General features: G+C 33.9%; 1 protein-coding gene across 5 annotated transcripts in view; it reads left to right on the top strand.

Moving 5' to 3' along the window:
- NBEA (neurobeachin) overlaps positions 1–24,617 on the top strand; it is a 458,173-nt gene that overhangs the window by 195,150 nt on the left and 238,406 nt on the right. For all 5 annotated transcript variants that reach the window (XM_054514098.1, XM_036391661.2, XM_036391637.2 and 2 more), the window contains one exon: positions 15,852–15,913. In XM_054514098.1, coding sequence (XP_054370073.1) covers positions 15,852–15,913 — 62 coding nt within the window. The remainder of the gene's footprint in view (positions 1–15,851; positions 15,914–24,617) is intronic.

Genomic DNA, 24,617 nt, shown 5'->3' with positions numbered 1-24,617 from the left:
ATGTTTCATCAACTTCTCAGAATATTTTATGAGAAGAAAATATTGTCAGTGATAGGTTAAAAGGGGCCTTTTTGCATTTGAATACAAATAGCTTCAAACAGAGTATACCAGAACCAGCCCAACACTGCTGTGGTTTGTCAACTAAGGTTCTTCCAATGCCTCCAAGAACAGAAGTTGCAAAGGTTAAAATTGTCTGTACAGAATCTAATTGGAAACAAACATGCAATACGTGTAGGCCACGTATTTGAGCTTAGCAGAGCTCATTGTGGAGTTCCATTTAACACTTGCACAGATATGTTTTCGCTAACTAGTTTCCATATGGTCTGCAAATTCCCTCCATGTAAAGTGCATGACAACATTCTAGCTTTTAGGTGAAAATGTTACAGGCAAGTGTAATCTGATCTGTGGCTGAAAGAAAAGCTATATCCTCTTTTTGTCAAGCACAGATGGCTAAAAGTATTTCCACTAGAGCTATTCTTGGAGTGTCTGGAACTGTAAGAATAGATCCACGACTGAAACACAGTCACATAGAATGCTTTCCCTTCTCTTGAGTGAGGTACCAAAGAAACTTCACTGATGCTTTTACTTTGCAGTGTCACTAGCTGGGTAGAAGGTCAGCCAGGTAGCCCTTCTCCAAAGGATCTCTGATTAATTCCTTGCTGTGCATTTGATATCTTTCTGATACAGGCACAATTAAAGTCAGATGACAGAGAGAATGTTTTTGCGCTGATAGAAGCAGGATCTGTTTTTCCTCATTAACTCACCACATGGCTCTATGAAAATATTCAGTAGAGGTGGTGATGGACTAGCTTTGTATCATGTTTGACAGGAGGTTTCTTGAAACAATTGAAAAATTGCCCAAAACATTCCTTTGGAAACCACAGATAAAACTTGGGTGCTAAATGACACTATTCTAAAAGCTCCCCAAGACCCCAAGTGTGACATCAGACATCACTGTGGCATCTACCGATACTGGCACAATTAGTTTCTGATTTTCTTGAATAATACTGAATGTTTTATTAGGAAAAGCAGGACAACCATTTTCCTTTAGATACTATGATAATCTGGAAATCCCTTATACTTTCTGGGGAAAATTTACTTTTTTGAAGCTTAACATGCCCCTTTAGTTTCTCTTAGAAACTTTTCATGACCTTTGTATTACTGTGTTCAGGACCACAGATGCTGCAAAGCAGAAAAATGCTTGTTCCTGCAGAACTTTTTTCCCTGTACATTTTATTCTCTCATTCTTTTATCTCACTCTGCCACATCCAAAACATTTTCATTTGTATGTCCAGGCATGCTTTCTTCCAGCTTAACTAAAAATAAAGTAATTGCCCTACCAGTATGTAGGACAGCATTTAGCCAACATTTTGAACAAAATAAATAATTTAATTAATATTAGCAAGTAAGAGGGGAAAGGAATAAATAAATAATTTTATTATTTTAAAATTTGTATTAACTCAAATTAACAGCTAGTAAATAAAGCTTTAAGCTATTTATGGTGCTGAAATTTCTATAATCTGATATTTTGTCTCCTTTTGCTATTTTTATTAACAGTCTTTTTTATAGTGTTGAATTGTTCCTGGCAAAACTAAGTGCTAAGGTGAAGATATAACAAAGGCATTGCATTGGAGAGATATATTGAATCACTTTCTGGACTAACCAAAACTCAAGAAAAAGCCAGATTTCAACATAGCCAGATGCTGAGTCCAACTTCTAGGAGCAAAGAACAGACTTATACCCATCCTAAGGATCCAAGGCGATGGGGACAAAGTCATGCAAAGAATAGAGGGATTGCCAAAATAATTGGGATGTTTGGCTCCCTTGGCTCATTGCTGAGACAGCAAAGACTTGTCCAGTGCCTTGGAAGAACAGATGAGTGATTTCATTTCTATGCATAAATTTGGTTAAACTCCCACTATCTTGTTCCATAGTCAGCGCTTCAAGAATGATGCACACACTGCAGAGGTATGAAGTACTAGGTTAGGAGCTTGATATGTTCAATGTATCAAAAAGACGTAAAAAGAAGTTAAATACTACAGGAAGCTTTAGAGTTTCCATCAAGAGAATGCCTGAGGAGGGTAAATATGATTGGAAAACTATAATAGCGCTTACCCTCAATTATTGCAATTGATGCTACTCATAGTCATTATAACTATTTCAAAACTTTTTTCTAAATGTAGTCATCAATCCAACTTCTCAAGAGGAAAAATGTCATGTATTTGCTGGATGCTTTTGGAACTTCTTTGTGACTTTTGAGCATGTGAATCACCATTTTCTCTGTGCCACATCATGGAAGGAAGAATAGTCTGCATTAACCTTAATTTGCTTTAACATCATCATGACTGCATTTGTTCACATGGTGATAGACAGGTGTACTTCAATGTCAGCTAGCCACCTGCAGAAATCAGTAAAAAAATCAGTGTGCTTTTTCCCTGCTCTGCAGTTGATTGCATCTTAACTGTAGATGCAGTCAAGAATATGTCATTTTCCCTTGAGGCATCAAAGATGGTCAGTGTTTATGCCACTTTATGAAATAAGCCTTTCTTCTGATTTTTTTATATGTGTGATCATGTGTATATATATATATATAAATTGATTTCCATTTTTTGTAGAAGTTCTTTAATCATTACCTTGAAGGTTATTTTAGTATGAGACATTTTCTCTGCATAATGAATTTATGTCTTTTCAGGGAAGCCTCATGTAAGCTCATGCCAGCTCTAGCTGTGTCTCAGATTTCAGAGATCTCTTGCAATTATATGACTGCATAGCTATATATGTACTTTAATCTTATTTTTTTGAGAACATGAAACTTATGTGATTGTTGTGATTGTACTAAGTGAGGAGGATCAGCCTTTTAGTTTCTTGATAACTTTTCAATGTGTTGGCCAGTTTAACAGAGGTTGCTTAAAAGATGTTATTTTTGCACAATATTCCCAAATATAAACATCTGTTTACAAAAAATATCCCCTCTCTTGGGTTAGGATGTTTCTTACTCACCCTCAATATTTTCTCTGCACTATTATTTGAGGTATGCCATGATTGTTTAGTAAAGGAATGGAAAACTGAATAATAACTCAAAATAATCACAGCTGATTCATTTGTAATATACTGTATAATATACTCTGTTGAAACAATAGTGTGGGCATTGCAGCATAAGGAGCAGGAAAGCAATTGATAAAGCAGGACTGTGGGAGCAGTAGGAACTCAGCCTTATTAGACATCAGGGAATCCCTGCTGGACATCAAGGGGATTGTTAAAACTTTCAGCGGAGGGGTCAGGCCAGTGTCATTTGCAATAGGTGTCTCACTGGACATGATCACTCTGCTCAGTAAGGATGAGGAACCTTCTGCTTTATTTGGTTGTACTGGGTCAGGAACTCTAAGTTGATTTTCAAAGCTAAGTTCATAATGTACTTTTTTGCTGTGCCACATGCCACTCCTTCCTTTCCTTGTGCCCAAACTGACTAAGTGTACCTTCTTCTCTATCTAGGAAGAGGTGATACTGCATGTTTAACACAGTGCAGTTAAATCCAGTGAATTTCCTGACCCAATCCTCTGTAAGACAGTTTTTCTGAATTTGTGGTAGTAGGATTCCTATTCATAGATTACTTTTTGTCTTCACTATGAAGATTTGCAGAAAGATCCCAGAAAAAATTACACTACTGTCTGAAATTCATAGAAAATGAGGTTGGAATAATAATGATTTATAGAGAATGCTTTTCTTCAGTAAGTTAAAGTTTTTGTTTTTCTTTTTAGCTTTAAGAATTTCTGTAAGCAATTTGCAAGATTAGGTTTTTACCATGAAGAAAACCATAGGTCATTTCGAAACAGGGCATTAAATCCTCCAGCAGATAGAATTTAAAATACTGCTGCTGCTTGAAAAGCTACTTGCACACATTTTAACCCATTCATAAGGAGGAAAAAGAGAAAGTTCATGAATTTCAAACTGATGTGCAATTATAGGCATGTCAGAAATTTGTTTTAAGAAGTTCTCTGTCTAGGGTTGGTTTTATTAGTTCCTAGTATCTGGCTGAAAGGCTCCACAGTGTGCTCATGTTTCTGCACACATTTTGGGACTGATCATGGGTTTTACTAAAAAATATCAATAAGTCAGGCACACATGAAGACAGAAAACATCACCAGTTTTCCAGAAGACTTTGGTAGGAACAAAGAAATGCTGAAGGACTAAATGTATATTCAAATTTGCCTATTTATTTACACTTACTCCAGAGAGTCAAGGTTCAAAGTTTTGCAACTTACAAAGTTTCTTTAGAAGTAGGTTACTATTGACAAGACAGATGCCAAATCAGACAGCTGAAGTGCGGATGCCACAAAAGTCTCTCTTATTTACCCACATTGGAATCTTCAAACTATAATGACCCCAACACAAGTTACAGAACATTTTTCTTCACATAATATTCCTTTATGACATCTTTAAAGGGATATCATTGCAAACACCAAAAGAGGATACACATTCATTCAATTTTGATTTAACTCTTGATTTACTGAAGTTCCTGTGTGCAGAACTATGTTCTGAGCAGATGTTTAACATGGCAGGAAACATTATAGATCAGAGATCCAGATAGCAACTAGGAAATGCATAGCATCTGGCACCTTTTTGAAAGTAAACCTGCCAATAATTAATTACACATATGAGCCACTCTATCCCTGTCTAATGAGTTGGACACTTACTAAGATGTATTAGACTGTGGAACAGAGGTTAACTGCTCATGCCCTCTCCTCTGTCTCTGACTTGTGTGGTCCCAGTGTAACTTAAGGGTAGAAATTGTTGTTGGCACTCAAGATTTTATGTCATTCATTAGATTATCATTATTACATTGATTAATAATCAAGATGTCTTTACATTCCAAAATGTAAAGAATTCCCATTAGACAGAAATTAGGGTTCTTCTGTTGCTTTGACAATGGAAGGAAAAAAATGACTGAAATTGTGAGACTAATTGTAACGTTTAGTTAGGAGAGTGCAGATGTAAAAAATTAGTAAATATGTACCTTCAGGAAAGCAAAAGCTGGTAACAATATACAGTCAGGTTTAATGGAAGGAAACTCTGAAAGTTATCCTTGAAAATATAGAGGCCACTAGATGTTTGAAGTTACTAAATTACTGTTGAAAGTGCTATCATAACACTTATGATACAGTGTTACTTATCATAACACTTTATTATTACAAAGTGAAGAGCACCAATTACAATTTTTTAAAGCACATAATGAAATGCACAAAATATTGTAGCTTTTAAAGAGTAAGAAAAGGAGATAATTGTTTGTGATCCCTGGGTCCCATTTACTTCAGCAGTATTAGCCACTTTCTCATAAATTTCTTTTTCAAGCTGGTAGCCTGTAGTCCATTTGGAAGCCAAAAGGCCTAGAAAGGACTGGTCTTTTTGCCTTAGAATTCTATAAAAATACCCTCCCTGATGTCCATCTCCCTATTACCCTCCTTGATAGTCCATCTTTTTTGTAATCCAGTTCTGTCTCTTTTCTTGCTTTAACTTCCAGCTTTACTGGGAAATATTTTTTCTAGTGAATTTTCCTACTAACCTACTAAAAAAAAAAAAGAGTAGTAAGAGACCTATTTAAAGTTATTTCAAGGAAATAATTTTTCAAATATTCTGGAGAAAGTTCTTAACATGTGCAGGCACTGCTGTAATACAGCCTGTAGGTGGACTCATCATATCAACTATACAGCAGTGCTGAATGGTAACACTGGACTAAGTTGTACAACATTTTTTTTTTTTTTAGAACAGCCACCTTTTCCCCCCTTATTATTTTCTCCTCTACTGTCCAGGTCCAAAGAAAAACGAGGTGGTATGCCAAAATGGTATTCAGTATCTACAGGATGTTCATGCTGTGACTGAAGCTCTCCACAGGCAGAGGTTCTTTGGTTCTTATTCCACTTAATTCATCATTCAGAACTCAGCAGGGGACTCTGCCTGATTTTGGACTTGAAACAGTTAGGCTGGTATTTGCCCCAGCCCTTGTCCTCTGAAGGCTTAAAAATGGAATCAATCTACTTTATTACACCAGCAGTGTTTTCCAGAGAACTACCTAACTCTGACAATCTATAGGGTGCAAATAACATCTCTGTATGAGATGCCCTGAAAGATGTATTTCTCATGAGACATAGTAAAATAATTCTTTTCCATGTAGTCTGTGTTCTATGACCAGGTTCTTTACAAAATTATTCTCATTTAGGGCTGGTCACAGTTTTTCCATTTACATTCTTAACCTTCTGTCTACTTATCACCTGTTCTATGACCCAGGCTGAAACTTTTAATTAGTGACCAAATTTGCAAAGTTTCCTTATTGGTCCTGATGATTTAAAGGCACTTCTTCAGTTCATTCTTTTAGATATGGATTTACTTGTTTCCTTGCCTTCAAGGTTTAAAAAAAGAATCTTGCACAAAAACCATAGACTCAATTATTTGAAAAACCACTGCACCTGAATTTTAAAAAATATCTGTTTATAGATCATTTTTTGATTGGAAAAAAAAAGTTAAGTATAGTATAAACAATAATGAACCCTCTAGCTTGATTTACCTAGATATTAACAGATTCCCTACATAACCTGGGATTATTTTTGCAAGAACTAAGGTTACAATATCTTTACTGTGTTCGGTGCAACTTTATGTTAAATTTTACCTCCTTCAAAAAAAGATCCTCAGATCTGCTAAACATCTATTCTCTTATATTGTATTTTTTGTCTGATGGTGTGTGGAATTTTATGATTCAGTCTTTTTATACTTCTTGTCTGTGGAGATTTTCTTGCAATGAGAAAACCTCATGCTGAAAGAACTTGTCAGACAACAGAGACAGTTGTGATATGTCAAATTAAGATGGCAAAGTGATGTCAAAGCAGGTCTAGAGAGAGCCCATAACAATGTTACTGTCAAGTAAATAAAGAAAACTGAAACACAAGAAATACAAGTTATTTCAAGAGATCTATGACTGCGGAGGGTTTTTTGTGTTTTGAGAGACACTGTTTCAGAATGATTATCTCTTGTCAGTAGGGCTTCAGGACAGAAGCGAGATCTGATGGCAGCCAACTAAGGTCAGCAAAGTTCAGCTTGGAGATTTTTATTTTCCTTTTCTTGTTATCAAATTCTCAGGAAACATTTATATTTATACAAAAATTGGTTTTCCTACTCAGGAGATCACATCTACTTAAAATAAGGGTCATCTTGGTCACCTTGGAAATTTAGGAAGCTGCATGAGCTCTGAGGTTTTCTTATACTCCCTATTTGTAGCTGTGCTGGTTCACTCAGTGTGGCTCCAATATTGCTAAAGAGAAGAAATATTAGAAAGTAAGGAGGATCAGTAGGAGTAAGTGGTTTTATTGCTGGGCAGCTTAACCTTTTCTCACCATCCTTTTTTGTCATTCACCAGGGACATATTTCAGTTTTGTCATGTCCCCCTAATAATAGGAAAGAATGTAACAAGGAGCTAGTAGAAAATAATAGGAAGAAGAAAGCAAAAATTAATTCCTGTGTTTATTGTAAGAGGAGAGAAGCAAAAAGGAATAAGCTCATAAAATAGGGCATCAAATAGGAATAAGTTATAGACTGAAGCAGAGAAAAAGTTGATAAACTTTAGGAGTAAAAATAAAGCTTCATACCTAAGGAAAATACAGCATTGAGTAACACCTTTCCAGGGAAATCCTGATATTCTAGAGGCTGTTATTTGGGATCATACCTATGATGTATCTTTTCCAGGATGTCCCTTTTGACAACCTTAGAAAGACTTGGAAAAGGTTCTTGAGATGAGCAGAAAGCACCATTGTTGTAGTAAAAGTATAAAATATAAACATTTACTTGTGTTAGTGAGTGAAATTAATATCTATTTCTTCTTGTATAGTTTGAAAATAATTTATTACTGAAGTAATACTTGCAAAATGTATTTCCTCTAACTCGGATTTGGGAGTAGGTGAAAGACAGGAAAAAAGAGAAAGGAGAGGTAGATGTTTCTTCATTTCAATAAGACGACCTCTTTTTTTCATGTATTAAATATATGGCAACTTCTTTGGTATCACTTGTTTCTATTTAGTAATTTTTCTACAAATTTAATTACAAAATTTGCAACTCTCTTGGGAAAGGAATGCCAGGAAAATACAAAAAAATACATGACAAAACTTCAAAAATATTTTAAATTGTCACATTTTAAATTAATTTTTAAATGTCTTTATCAATAAATGTTTTTCTTACTTCCTTACATTGAAATGAAATGTTCCTGGCAGCAGCTAAGTTAGAAATTTTTTGACAATTGTGAGCCACTTATTTGAATAATATCTTAGTATGAAGAGGGAAATTAGAAGACTTTCAGGATAATATTTGAATTCTCACAGTGGACAATTTGGTTTTGGAGGAAAAATCTGGAATGCTTTTCATTGAGATTCTTTCTAGATAAAAAAGTGTTTGGGATTTTCTGGAACCTGTAATTATTGGAGTTTTCCAGGCTTCTGCTGAAAAAAAAAGTTTATAACTTACTCAAGTCTACCTGAAAATGAAGTACATTTTGACAGAAAAGCAATAATTCCACTTTACAGACCTTTTCAAGATTGGAGATATTTTAGTTAGATCAACTGCAGTGCAGTGTGATCATTGATTTGGGTGTTTTTACCTGTAGTCTAGAAGAGGAGGAAATACATTAAATTTACAAAAAAAATCCTAGTAAATATGTGTCATACCATTAAAAAATTCTTAACTTAATAGGGAATTGTTTTCTTATAATTAATATTTGTGTTGAATTATTTTATATAAAAATAATATTTTTGTCTCTTTTTTTGTTAATGCTGATTAGAACAATTTCTCAATTGATGCATGATAGATTGATGTAAATTTTAGATCTGTTGTGTTATAGAAGTTGGATAATAATTTGGATAACCAAATTATTTCACTATCCCACAATATTTGAAAATATTTGGAAGATTTTTAGAAAGAGTTCTGTCTGAAGAAACTGTTTTAAGAGAATGACATACAAATGCTTATATTAAGTAAATTCCAATGGAACATTGGACAAATAAAAATTTACCACAGGCATTAAATGAAAAACGGAATCAGTTTTGAAAATCTTCTGCAGTATATTAAACTGAACAGTGGTAGTGGATTTTATTTTATAGATTAAGTGGTCTCTTTTTCACTTGATGAATGAGAATTTGTGCATCCCATTACACTAAATGAAAATTGTCTGAAAATCCACAGGTTAGCATAAGGCTGGACTCTTCAGAGTAGTGTGGCACTAGCATCAGTTTTGTCAACATCATTGCAGCTCTTGGGATTACTGGACAAAAGTCTGTAATTTTAAAAACTAAATCATCTATGTGCTGTAATAAATCCCCTCTCTGTGGGTACACTCTCAGGGGTTTTTGCCATTCTGTGATTCCATCTGGATGTTTTCCAGTCCATATTTAGATTCCTTTTTAGTAACTGCAATGGTGAAGAAATTTAGGTTTTCTCACTTTAATAAAATTATTCAAGAAACTGTTACATACCATTCTTACTCTTTTAAATATTGCCCCAATATTAAGGTCTGTTTTGTTTTACAGATCTGACTAAAAGGGCTGACCCATTTGAGTTGTGTTGGGACAGGTTAAAATTTGGGGGATTTTTTTGACCTATCACTGTTTATTTGAGATGTTTCTCCTAAGATGTCCATTCTAAAGATTTATGATAAAATTTTATGGGTATTCCATTTGATAACCTGGATGATACCTTTCCTAGATTTCCAGTACCAGATAAAAAGACAATTGCTTGTAATATGCAGTATCTTTCACCATAACCAAAAAATCCTTTAAGAATTGTAACTGTTTTGATCAACTAAAAAACAGAGTCAAATTCACATTCACTGCATTTTTCTGTATCACTCTTCTGTTCTGTAAAGGAGATTTGCCCGTACAAAGAATGTCTGGAGTACTAATACAGCCATCCTTCATGGTCCCTAGAGTTGGCGATAATGTCAGTCAAGGCTGCTGAAGGAATTGTTAAATCCATAGCCCTGACTTTGTTATTTTTGTGAGTTGTGTCTTTGGAATAGTGTTTTCTTTCATCTAGTAAAAGCAAAGTTATAATTATTTTGCAACATGGCTGTGATTTCCATCTGCAGACTTTTTTCAAATCCTGAATATTTCCCAGCCTTTGCTTTTCATAAGGACCATTAGTGTAATTTAAATGCCTACAAAATGTGTGACATATGTATGGTTCTAAAATCAATTTTGAGTGTAATCTTGCAAAGCTTTGCATTCTGTTTAATACATAGCTTCCCCCTGCCTCCCCAATAATTGCTTGGTTTGGAATAAGAACATCTGTTGTTTCAGTTTAAGTTTTGCATACTTAGCATTTACTTCCAAATTTTTCACCAATCTTCTATTTTCTCTCCATACTCTCTCCTTTCAGGTCTTTAGGGAACTCCCCAGGAACTTGATAATTCAAGAAAAACATTAATTTGAATCTAATTTTCTCTGAGTGACAGCGTATGGAAGAGAGGGAATAATGTAGATTTAAATTATCCAAATAACTTTTTTGGTCAAAAAAGGAGTCCTGTTATTTCTGTATTATAAATTGCATTTAGAAATATATTTCAAGAAATCATGTGCCAGAATTTGCTGAAGAAAGAGGTTTAGAATGAGCAAATAAAATGTAAGGAAAACTCACATTTCCAACCAAAACATCACCATAACTTTTGTCCTAGTAGTTTCACAGCCAAAACATGCTTTAGTTTCTGTGCCCAGGGAGAAATGTCCTTGAAACTTTGTTGTGCCATTCCTAACAAATGCTGAACAAAGTAGAAGGGAAAAAAATGAAAACCTAAGATGTGACTGGTAATTAATTGTAGAAAATTCCTACTCTGTCTCATGGCATAGAAATCACTGAGGATTATGGAAAGAGATATCACAGTAAGAATTACCCATAATTGTTATGAACATTTTGAAAGAATTTGAAATAGTAGAGTTTTGTTTAAGGGACATGGAAGACTATATCAGTAGGAAATAAAAAAAAGCTTACCTTACCAAAAAAAAAAAGTTGCAAAGAATTACAGTGTTTTCTCTATTTTTTGTTCTGTGTTTCTTCTTTTAGGTCTTTTTGCTCATTTCTAGGTACAATTTACTCATTTTTCACATTACTAGAATAATGGATTTAATAGCATGTGTGTATTTTTCGTAAGTGTCTTGTACTATACAAAGCTCCTATAGTTTTGATGACATGCTGTAGAGGAGTAATAAAGACCAATTTTTCTCTGAACTGAGTTAAATGGATTCAACTTTCTCAAACATTTTACCTAGCCATACCTGAGATTTTTCAGATAAGCAGAAGCTATAATTGAGTGAAAGATTTCTAAAAGCTCTAAAGTTTTGTTAATTGCATTTTTTTTCGAAGTTGAACATGAGCTATAAAAAGATTTACATTTTGTTTTTTCTAGTATTACAATTGATTCCAGTTCCAATAAGGGTTTAAGTTGACACAAAGTAAAATCATTGAAAGAAAATGCAGGCAAACCTTGATAAATACCAGATGAAATTGTCGTGGTATTCAGTTAGACTCATACACACATTGTATTAATAATAATAAAAAGAAGTTCAAAACCATGATCTTATTTCATGAGGATTTTTTTTTAAAAATTGATTTTATCAGCCTACATTATATTTCTTCAAAATGTAAATTCACACTGACTAGTTCAGCATGGTGACTTGGAAGTTTTGAACCCATGACTTCATTAATGCCACAGGCATGACTAAAACAGTATAGTTGAAATTAATCTTTTTTTAGACATTAATAAGTCATAGTGAAAAGGAATAATTAGCATATCTTTGGGCCAACAGAAGAACACTGAAAAAGAAGTCAAGTAAACCATAGCATTTCAAGATAATTGCCAGGCATACATCATTTATTCCAGATTAGCCAAGGTCATGCACTTGATGCTTCCAGTTTTTGCATCCATATATGTGGTCATTGTTGCCATCAAATTGCTGAATTTTGATGGCTATATTTAATGGACTGAGAATAGACCATGAAGAAAACTACTGAAGAACAGCAAATGTAAAAAGCGCGCACTCCATTCAGTTCAACAGTGACCTTTTTAACCTTGCTGTATGCAGGAAATACCCACTTGTATTTTAGTAATTACATTAGCTTCCTTAATGGCATTTGATACAGATGGTATAGGAAGAACTTATCTGCTGCTGAAGAATGCAGGCAACAGTTTTAGTTTGAGTGGCAAATACTTTTTCTCATTAGAGTTGAGGAGGGGGAAGAGAACTGAAAATAGATTTGTGTGCTCTTTTCAATCAGAAATGCCGTTATTTTTCCAAGCTTGTTATCTTTTTTTTTTTCCTCATTATGTTAAAACTAATAAAATTTTGCACACACTGAAAACTCCTGTCAAATCCTGCAAAATGGTAAAAAGGAAGAAAAAATGCAGGTTTTAGCACTTTGAAGTTTAGAAAATCAATTGGAAAATTGATATTTATTCTGATTCATACTACAAATCCTATTTTTAGTTTTATGAAGAGACCTCAACCAGTTTATGTCTTCAGTACTGTCTGAAAAATGGGAGGAAATCTTTTCTACCCCTCTTTTAATTTTTATATGTCAGGATATAGACTGTGCACTGAGGGAAATTTTTTTGTTCCTGTGCTGTGCCAAAAGAAATGAGTCAATTCACACAATTTCGACTCCTAGAAGAGAGGAGGCTACAAATCTAGAAACTGAAAAAGTAATAAGATTATCTTTTTTTTCTGGTCTATGAAGGAAAAGTTAAATAGGAAAGGGATTGGGGTTCTTCCTAAACTTGCTCCTGCAGCTTTTGATGATGTGGGATCTTCATAATGCAACCAGATATTGCATTCTGACAGTTTTTCCTAATAGGCAGAAATAGATCTGTCCTCCATTAGGTCTGATCTTTTTTTATCACTCTCTACTATTGACTGCACGACAACTCTGACAGTAGATTTTGAAGATTAATTGTGTTTTGTGTAATAGAAAAAAAAAATCGTTATTTATTTCAAATCTTAACTGCTCAATCAGGAAGAAGCGAAAATGGGAAGAAGCACAATAGAGCCCTTGGCAGCTAGGATGGAGGAAATGGAGCATATAATGGAGGGCACACACTTTCCCTCATGTTTTGGGTGAAAGGAGTCCCTGAAGTAGGATTAGGGGGCTGATATGTAAGAAACAAAATGGTGGCCCTGCTATGAATGTTTTGCATTTCTATATTCTGTTTTACTTCAAGGAATGTATTATATGAGTACTTAAAGGTGAACAGAAAGTATTTCTGTTTCTATTTCCTTCTTACTGACCATCAAGGTACACAGGATTCCCCATTTTCTGTCTGGACCACTCAAAGTTCTGCTTATTCATAAGTAGAGAGCTGCACACTTAATTTCTGCAGTAGACTGAGACAAGCATTGTTGACACCGTAACCTTCTTTAATGAGGCTTTCCTATTCTCACTGTATTTTCATATGAAAAAAGTGCTACAGTCTCTAAGATAATTATTTGTTTCTTTTGGACCTGGAAACTAGCCTCTTTTAATACTAGTGGTTATGAGAGGTGTTAATGACTGTTACCAATGGGTTATTTCATCAGCAGGCAATTAAAGAGCTGGTAAATAAGGGGCCTGCTGATGTGCTAACCAGATGTCAGTTCTGTATCCGTTTCTTTTTCTGAATTTCACAAAATCAGTTTGAATCTCCTTTCCAGTGCTGGAATGCTAAATCCAAGCTTGCAGTTGATTAGATGTGATATATAAAAATTATCAAGTAATGTCCAGAGGAATAGTGAAAGGACATCAGTTTGAGGTCAGATGACCACTTAGACCTATATCATTATCATGTCATTAAAAAGTTAGAGGGTATAAATATTCTTATTGTAAATAGATAATCTTGGTCTAAGCAATTATGACTCTTTCAAACAGAATCATGTTTTTTCATGTCTGTAGCTTTGTGTTATTAGGACTAGGTCATTATTGTTATCTGGATGATTATCATGAGTATTTATTCTAGCTTTGGGCTATTTTAGGCACAGTCCAAAATTTTTTTATATTGTTTGAAGCTGCACAGGTAGCATAAGAATGCCCAACTGTATTTGAAATTTAAGAGCTTCTAATTTAATCAGTTAAGCCAGAAAATATTCATTATGTATGTCTCTTCAAAGTATATATTTTATGCCAAGATTTCTTTTTGAAAACCTGGTGAAGATACAAAGATATTACTGCTGATGCATAATCACTTTTATGTAATTTAGTTGGTTTCTTTTTCATAACTGTGTATGGTGCTTATTCTGGATACATTTGTTCTTTTGATGTAAAATCAGAAGTAAACATGTACAAATTTAGAAGATTTTAGCATGGGGATAGGTTTCCAAGAGTTTTTTTTGCCTTAGTCATGTTTTAGTGCACCTGAGGTCTGATTTTGAAAGATGTGTGTGACAGAAAGAGGTTTTATTTTGGTTTGTTTATTTGGTTGGTTTGTTTTAATTTTACAGAATAAGAGGTGAGTTCAGAATAAGCCAGACAACAATCTATGATGAAATATTTGGTGTGTCTGTCCTACCTGCATTGGCTTAACCGTAGAGTTCAGTCTTCTGTTTGGATTTTCTTTGTCAGCTTCCAAACAGTGGAAGTAGCCTGCAGGTGATAAGTATCTCATTAATCTTTCTGATCCTCTAGCACTTGAGCATGGGAATAGCTGATCAATTACAGCAATTGTCTCCCTAAATGAGCTTTGCACATCTGCCTCTTATTTCCTTAACTGCACCTATATCTGATAGAATGGAAGCCTAGTGGCTTCTTACAGCTTGTTCTGTGTTACTGTACAATAAGGATGGGGTTGTTAGCAAAATGGGCACAAAAGGGTATTTATCCACTACCCCAAACAAATATGCATGCTATTGTGTAGGAGTGCTTTTGTCTCTAATCACTGTTTGTAAAAACCTTCTTAAATCACATCAGCTTGCCTTCCAGCCACCTATTTAGCCCTTACTTTTAAGCTTATTTGTAAATTTATCATTTTTATAACATAGTCAATGTGTTTCCATGCCCTAAAGCATCATATCAATGTCTATATGGTTTTAGATAACAGAAGCTAGCACATGCAAAATTAACAGTAGAAATGAAATTTCCTGCAAATGTCCTTACCATTCATCTTTAAAGTACTTAGATATGGAATCCTTCTCTCAGACAGTAAATTTACATTTCCAAAGCTACAAATCAGTAGTATTTGCAATAGCGACAATGTTACTAGATATTTATTATTTACATGAAGTACAGAACAATGAGTAACAGTTAGACTACATAATCCAAGGTTTGTTCTAAGAAACATGCCCTAAAAATTATGGGATTTGATTTTAATAAAAATATGATTTCTCATGAATGCCTTATTCGTTAATACTCAAGCTTTCAATTACAGGATAATCACTTACCAGATGAAAATTAAAATAATGTCTAAGCAGAGGCTTTATTCTTTACCTGTTATTAACTGATCAGTTTATTCTTATGGATATACATTATTTATTATTCAAAAGCTGTTAACTTATGTTTATCATACAGTAAATTGCTTCAGATTATCCCAATATTTATTTATTTATTTATTTAAATAACTATGCTAAATGCCAAAAATAATTAGAAGACATTCTGTCCTGAACTGGTCTAGATTATTCCAGGTGATTTTTATGAACATTTAGATATTCTTGAAGCTGAAAGTCTCAGTTAATTGTGCTTGAAACTTCTTTTATTCTGAGTTATAAAAAATATACATTTATATATTTTATGGATTTATGGAATGATGGAGCTATAATAGCAAAATACCACCATCTTTTAAACTAATTTTTGACTGTTTATTGCAGGTCTTGTTTGTATGAAGTCAAGTACTTCAGTGGTTGAACTGGTTATGCTGCTTTGTTCACAGGTAAGATATTCTCTGGTTTTGATTGGATTAATTTCCTTGTGTAATCACTGTCAGCCAATGAATTGTATCTGGCAGTTCGTTTCATTCTTCCATTTCATTACAAAAAAAAAAAAATTAATTTCTTCTGGTAATACATAAATTGTAGATTTTTTTTTTTAGAGATTAATTCTGTAGTTTTTCTATATTCACAGGGTATACAAGGTATATTTGCATTTATGTTCTAAAAAGGTATGGATGTACATTATGCGTTTTCTCTGTGTATGAGCTCTCCTGCAAGCCTGTTCTTATTTAGAATATGTAAGTAGGATACTGTGGTCATAATTTTATGTTGGAATTTCTCTTTTAATTAGTGATTTTTTAAAACATTACTTTGTGCTGACTTTATTACTTTTGATATACATGACATAACATTGAATATTTTACATAGGTGTCACTATATAAAAAGCAGAGGAACATGGATTAAGTAGTCCTCAAGAACTGGCAGAAGCAGAACATTTATATATAAAAATTCTGTCATTATTGGGGTTTTAACACAGCAGTAATGAGTTCCTCAGAAATCCAAATTAATTAATGTTGTGAAATGCTTTCAAAAATAAAATATTGAAAGCTAAACCAGTTTCTCATACTATTTGGATTATTTATATCTCACTTTTCATATTATTTGTTTTGCTAGAAATGTTAATGGCTAATATTGTGTATATACCCTTTTAATTTAAAATGCCAGTAAGAAGTTATCAGCAAACTTTAGAACTTTGTTCACTTTGTAGAATGTAAGAAAATTAGAATTTCCCAACAGATCCAAATAACTCTGTAAGTTTTTATACTTCTCTAAAAACTTCTAACAGCATTTCATTTTGTTCAACATTCCTCATAAAACTATAATACCAGTTCAACTCAAAATAAGTTTGTATATAAAATGCCCAGGTTAACTTATTACATAATTATCAAAGAAAATTGTAGCTTTTCTTAAGCATTCACTACTTCATATTGACAGCCTATACCAAAAATAAACTGTAAACAAAGGCGTTTCTAGGGACAATTGAAATGAAAATCTACTTTTGAGAAATTTACCTGAAAATAATAAACATTTACAAGTAGATTTGGGGTTGAGTATTCCAACTTACCTTGCCTGTCTGTAGGTTGCATTTCTTCAAGCTTGTGTCATAAGGAAATCATTAAATCTTGTTTTCCTTTGTATTTTTTTTCCTCTTCCTTTCTTTTCTTCCTCTTTTAGAGGGATATCAGTTAGGGAAACATAAAAGAAAAATACATCCCTGGCAGGAATCCTCAGTGGGATTTCAACTTCAAACCTTCTCTAGCAGGGCACTTGAAAAATTTGTTACCTAATGGTGAAGTCTTGGGTTCCAAGAAAATTCCAAAAGATCCATTAAAGCTTTTAAGCTCAATGTTCATGTCATACAACTTTTTTCTTTTATTTTTAGCAGCTCTTGAAACATTTTTTCAAGGGAAAGAATGTTTCAGTCCTTTCTTCCCTAGCCTTTGGTTTTACTGCAGTTCTCAGGAATAAAGTGGAATGTAGCATTAGGGTCTAGTGTCTTTGATGGCCTCATCATCTAATCATAGGTTTAACATTACTCATTTGCTGGCTCCAGGAATTCCTGCCATTAAGGGCCCTAGAGATGAAACTTTGCCTCAAATATTGATTGAAAGGAAGAGAGAGAAATTTAAGCTCTTTCTGCACTGCTCTTTCTTTAGACATCTCAGTAAAGCTACGTAACAAATGCAGCAAAAATCAATTTGTTATTTTTATGACTCCTATATATGCTGGGTTTTATTTCAAAGTATTTTAAAAATAAGGTTCACTTTATACCTGGACTAATGGGAAGCGCCTAATAATTTTGAAGCTTCAAATGTTTATTTATTTTCTTCAGTGTTTGCTTGAAAGAACTCTTTTCCATCTACCTAATTACTTGAGGAAATTGCAAGCTTTTCATTTTTATACCCCATCTGATACTTCAGGGTTGTTTCCTTGTCTTCTAAATAAGGAGGATTTTGTCTTTGGATGTCCATTTATTAAGAAGTACTTCAGGAGTTAATGCTGTAGTATTTGTTGGGGGAGTCTTGGGTAATTGTTTCTACAGGAACTGTCAACAGGGGGCTGTAGTGGTGCAAATTGCAGCCTCCTCCCCTCACCTTTCTGACCTCTGGAATATTCTTCTGAACAGTAGCATTTCCACAGAATATAGTGGTTTATCCTATAGGTGCAAACAAAACACTCTGTACTTCTATTCTTCTACAGGGGAGTTTGTATTTGTTTTTTTTTTTTAATTTACATTTTAAAACTGTCTGTCGGAAGAAAACATGAGATAAATGCTATGAAAATACTAATACATAAAATGGTTAGAAGAAAATGACAGCCAAATATCATAATCCAACCTAATGTTAGCAGAACTTAGGATCATAGGAGATGTTGTCCACAGCAAGTGAGGATAACTTATCTATATAGAGAAGAAGAAGCGCTACCCGAGTTTTTCCTTATGACAAATTAAGCAATGTGAACTAGAAAGACTTCATCAAGTATATAGTTTGTGGGTTTTTAATAATCCCAGTGTAAATAGGGCTTTTCTTTCTAACATGGGTAAGTCCTTCATATTCAAATTGAATGACATTTTACAGATTATGTGGGGAAGTTTGAAAAGTGTCACTCAAAAGATAGATGGCGATAATAAAAACCTTTGAAAAGTACAATTTTGTTTGCACAGAACAGAGTAACTTTAGACATTGAAAAGGAAAGGGAAGTGCAAAGTTTGTTTTCCTTTCATTTGCTACAGCAAATTAGATGCTTTTATGCTTTTTATGTTGGAAATTCCATGTTAACGACTACAGATTAGCAAGGATGTCAGAATTTTTTTTCTTATCTGAGCTCCTGAATAAAATCAACATTGCCAGCGGCTCACATCCAAGGTATGGTCTAAATTTACATGAAATATCACATTACAAATGTCTGAAGGTACATGTCATGGATAATTCAGTTCATATGGGCAGCCTTTTAGGCTCTGAGGAATATGCAATCAAGCCTTTCCCCCAAAGGAATTTGGAGTTTCTGTGAAAAATACATTTTAAGTTTTAAGGAACTCCTATATGGATGGTACTTCATTTGTAGGTTTGGGAAAGAACAAAAAGCACTAGTCTGTGTTTTCAGAATCTTTCTTATACTGGAAGATAAAACTTGTATTATATCTTTTTCCTAGTAACACCTCCTGCACTAGATTAAAATTTAGGTTAAATTGAAGCTTTATTCTCTTTATTTATATAAACCATAATCACACCTCCGAGCACTTGAAAAAATTTTTCTAAATAATTGATAATAAACATATAATGATTTTCACTTTTCCTATGATATGCCTTTTTATGTGGATTTAGTCTATTTCTACATAAAATGGATGAAAATGTGTTATGTTTGACAATATCTGTGCTTGATTAGCTGGTCTTTGTTCCCTCAGCCTAGTTGAGCATGTCACAGCTGTGTTGCTGTTGGAGTGGCAGATTTCTTCAATAAACCATGCAGTATTAGAAAAATGCATCAATTTTTGCAGTGTAGTTCCTTCTTACATCAGATTTAGATTTCAATTACTTTTTTTCATATTCTTTTTTCTTTTTTTTTCCCTAACCAAAACACTACAATAGTTTCTAATTGCTTCCAGATCCTTTGCAGATTCTTCTCTTTGGGGAGACAGCTTCTGAAAAAATTGAGTAGTTGTGTCCCAGAGGAGCTTTATCTCATGCCACTTGTATTTTTCTGTATCTTACCTATTTACAAGGGAAATTAATTTTCCTAAAAAGAAAATACTGCTTTATTACTTAAGACATCTTGTTACTCAATCTGTTTGAAAATATAATTATTATAAGGGCAAATGCTGCGTTGTCCTAAGTGGCAGAAAAAATTTGGAACAATATCAAGAAATTAATCACACTCCAAGAGAGGTGTAAAAACACATGAACAAAAAATACCCCAAAGATGTGCCTGGCTGGTGTAAATTCAAAGGGAATCCTCAGAGAGGAAATTTGATGGTTGTTTTATCTCTGAGAATAAAGACCCATCAACCAGGCACTGCAGGGATTTCAGAAGACACCAGCACATCTAGATGGACATTCTGCCTCAAAGTATGGGATAGCTCTTCAGTAACTGGCAATTGATCAACACAGAAACCAAGGAAAAAGAAAATTTAAAAAACCAAAATAAAAACCCCCTTTTTCTGTTCCCTGCAGCTGACCAGAAGATGCCTTGAAATGTACAATTCATATAGTAGAAGCACAATGCACAACTTGTGACACCAAACATACTGTATTCAAGGCTTTCTTTAAGAGTTTAAGGAGGAATTGTCCAGCTCTGCTGTGCAAAAACCTTTTACTTTTCATTATAGATTTTCCTTTTTTTGTAATATTTCTTGTCTGTTTACTCTTGTTGCTAGTATTAGATTCAACTTTAATTGTAGTTCTTGATCTCCTTCCAGAGGTATTCCTAGAGTTCTCATAGTCTATAATTTTTGTTAAATAAGTGATTGCCCTTTCAGAATAACTGTGATAGTAGAACAGTTACACAAGTGTTTGCTATTGTCTTTTTGACACCAACCACAATAGGAAAGGTTGAAGATAAGTTAAATAATAACTGCTTCCCTTAAATCTAAGGAAAAAAAAAAACCCTGTCACTTAATCTACTTAGGAAATTATGTTTGATATAACTTCAATGATGAAATTAGGGTTGGTTAAGCAAATTCCTATGAGGATATAATTTTTTAATCTCTCTTTTCTTGATCACAAAACAAGTTGGGTGTTTTACCTTTGCTTGTGTTTTTGCATTTGTTCTGTGGCATTATCCACTGTCTCTGTTCTTAAACTATTGCAAATAGGAGACAAATCTGCATATAATATGACTGAAAAAGTCTGAATTAAAATTTGGTTTTATAGAGGGGAATGATGCATAGAAACACACGTGCAAACATACAGAAACTTGTTGCTTCAATAATCCTTTCTTCCAGCATATCTTTAAAACATTTATCTTAACAAAGTTCTCTATCTCCTACACTACTTCCATCCTGCAGCTTCTTCTCTGCTAACCCCACTTTCGTACCAGTGGTGATATTTGCCAGACTAACTCACAAACACATATGAAAACTGCTCAGACATTTGTTCCCTGGTTTAGTGGCTCTTTAGCTAAGAGCCTTGTTCAAAAGCCACCAGAGCTACTTAAAGAAAAAGATTCAGGATTGAAAAATTGGGGGCACAGAGGAGAAAAGAGAAAACACAACTTGTGTTTTCATGGCAGCAAGCGGTAAATTCAGATCTCTGCATCTAACGGAAACACACTCTTAGGCTACAGTTTTAGTGGTCAGTTTAGGATTCTCTCTGGCCAAGATCACACTTGCAGATGTATTGTAACTTCTCCATGTCTAGCTCCATATTGTTGCTGATCCCTTTCATCAGAATATGCAATGGTGGAAACAGCTACATCAAACTAAAAGTTAACTCTGAGTAAAAAAGTCATTTTTAACTGATTATGCTTCTAAGGTAGCCACAATACCAACAGCTTATAGCAGGTTGCAGATCGATGGCTGGCACTCTAGGAAACACAGGCTGCTTCTGTAAGAGTCAAGATACAAGAAAGGAATTTTGGCATTTGATGGGAGAAGTTAGAACAAGAGCAAGAAGTTAAAATAGATGAAAAAAACACAGATTTTCATATGCTGGACAAGGCACTAGAAATTTATATGAAATATTCAGCAATGTTGCTCCAAAATGAGGCTTTGTATCTTCATATTTTACCATAGTCTCAAAAATCACAATTTTTGTAGGTGAAGCGAGTACTTTCTATAATATTCTCATCCTATTTGGACTACATAAAGGTCTATCAAGAGGGAGGGAGGGGATATTTCTTCTGTTTCCTTATGCAGTATCAAATATGGTACAGCTTAAACACATACTTAGGTTCTAATGTTGATTTTGGGCTCTTCATAATCCACCACATGGCCTATACACAAATAGGTTGTTATACACACTTAGTGTAATTTCCTTAATGAACCCCAGTACAAGCTGCAGGAGAAGGCAAAAAAATTCTCCCTTTATATGTTTGTTGTTTTTTTCTCTAAAATTAAGTGGTTTTCTGAGGAGATGGTGTTTTGTGGCTATTTTTTAAGACTTCCCCCCCTTCCCCCACCCTTGGCATTTCTTACCTTATTTAAGGAATTCTGGTGAATGATCTGGAAAACTATTTTCCAAAAGTTTATCAGATATTTTCCAAAAGTTTATCAGTTTATCAGTTATCAGAATTTTCTTGCATTGTCCATGCGTGGAATGTTTTCCAGCCCAATCTGTCTTCATCTCTTGATCATCTGCTTCTGATAATCTAACTTTCAAATGGAAACCATTAGTATATTCTTTCCTACTTGTTGAGTGATTTTACTTTCTTCATCATTCTGTGAGGTGTCCTTACAGATTCCCATACATTTAGAAAACGAATTCTGTGTTTTGCTTTTAGTAATAAGCAGGATGTTTTTTATATTATATCAGAGTTATCAAGGGACTTCAGGCCCTTTCTTTTGCCTGTCCTTGTCAAAGTACTTTTGTCAAAAATATTAAGGAATACACACAAGTGAGATGCTGATCTGAACAACTTCTGGATTCATGGCAAGAATAAGGAAATTGTAAGAATCAACCTCTCTATATTTAATGTGGCAAGTTGTCTTCCCCTGACATCTCTATAAATCTGCCCACACAATTGAGAAGGATCTGAGACCTGGAGGAAATACCTAGAAAGTCAGAGTGAGTTGGTAGTTCTTGAAGGGTTGAAAAAAGATACTAAGCTCATTACTGGAACTCATCATAAATAATAAATATACCATAGCTTTCAGGGGGTTCACTATAATGGAGACAATATAAGTAGTACTTTTCTGTACATCCAAAGATAGATTGATTGATTGATTGATTTTCATTTATTTTGGGAAGAATTAGTTCAAATTAATTATCTGTCTCTAATATCAAAGAGTGGTTGAGTAAAAAGTGGGCTGGTGTTTAGGATAAATTGCCATGCATCGCATACATGTTGTTACTAATAATTTTAGCATCTCTTAATTGAAAAAAATTTTCCAGTCAGGAGGTAGGCTCTAGAAGTTGTGGAGATATGTGTATCCTGTACATCTCTTCTGTCTGTATTAGAAGATATGCAGAATTTCTATAAGATGATGAAGGTTACTTTTCTGAATAAATTTGGCCATTTCTCTAGTGTTGTTTGAATAATGTAAATGTTTTTGCAATTGTAGTTTTGGGTTGTTTTGTTTTTTCTTCCAAGATACCAATGAAATGTTCCTCTGGGAATGTTGACACCATTTTCAAGATAAATTGGCCAATTACCACAGATGATCAGAAGGGCAATGGGGTCTTTGTGCTACCAAGAAAGAAAAAATTTAACATATTATTTAAAGTCAATAGAATAGAGGGAAATGAGGCTGTAGTCCTGTGAAACTGTAATCTAAAACTTTCTATTACCATTGTTTTATTAAATTCACATTTGCATAAATAGTGGTATGAAAGTTTTGCGTTCTTTTCCTTTCTGGGATTTGACCAGAGGCCAAGAGCATTCCAATACTTGCAGATTTTCCTTCCAGAAGGATGTTGCCAGTCATTCTGCAACTTGCTTATTGTGGGAAATAGCCACTTTTAAAATGGATGAGCAATTACAAAAGCCTAAAATTGATCCCAAATTTATTGAAATAGTAGACCAAAAATACTTTTTTTTTATCCTTTATCAGCAGTATATATGTGAGTATGAGAGAATTATACAGTGTTACTGGAATTCTTAGATCTGATTCTCATTCCAAACAATAATGCAAGGTTTTCAGACTCTAATATTTTTAGGTAAATTCTTCTAGGACTGGAAGGGACAAATCTATGGTCTTAAAAACAGTATAATCATCTCAAAAATTTATGAGACTGTGTCTTGAAATCAGTTTTCCTGTTTTTGCCTGCTTTTGCCTGCTTTTACCTGCTTTTAATGGACACAATTTTCTGCCATATAAAAACCACAAAACATTTCGTACATCATGTAACATTTCTTTTGAATATTTCCTCCTAAATGAAGTAAAGCAAGTTATTGGTGATTTTTGGATAGGAAGTTATTGGTGATTTTGGGAGGTAACTCCACATCATGGAGTTCAACCCAAGCTATGTTACATGCATGTTGTGAATTGCAAACACATATTTATAGTTTCCATTTCCTTCTCCACATGAAAGCTAGCGCCTGTTCAGCTCCATACAAGATTTTCCACCAAATATATTCAAGGGTCTAGAAAGAAGAAAGTTGATATAATAGAATTCCATCTGTCTCAATAAGTTTTAATTACACTGCAGTGATCAAAGAATTGAGGTGTCAACTGAGTTATCATTGTCTTAGATAATTCACTAAATGTTCAGTATGACATTTAGTGAAAAGGCCCTTTAATTTAGGCAATTTAAGATATTAATTTGTATTTTCAAAAACAAATTAACCTCAGATATATTTAAGGCATGGAGAAGAGAGAAGTCCAATGAAGATAGAATTGATTGACACAGTAGCACCTGTAGTTCAAGGAGAATTGTAGGATGATTACTACACCAGGTATCTCTCCATTTCAGTAACTGCACTCCTTTGAGAAACTTGAAATTTTTGATACAAATTTAAACTTCCTTGCAGAAAGTGGAAAGGGTGAGA

The sequence above is a fragment of the Molothrus ater genome, chromosome 2, assembly GCF_012460135.2.
Source record: "Molothrus ater isolate BHLD 08-10-18 breed brown headed cowbird chromosome 2, BPBGC_Mater_1.1, whole genome shotgun sequence".
In the NCBI taxonomy this organism is placed as follows: domain Eukaryota; kingdom Metazoa; phylum Chordata; class Aves; order Passeriformes; family Icteridae; genus Molothrus; species Molothrus ater.
This window is presented reverse-complemented; position numbering and strand designations above follow the sequence as displayed.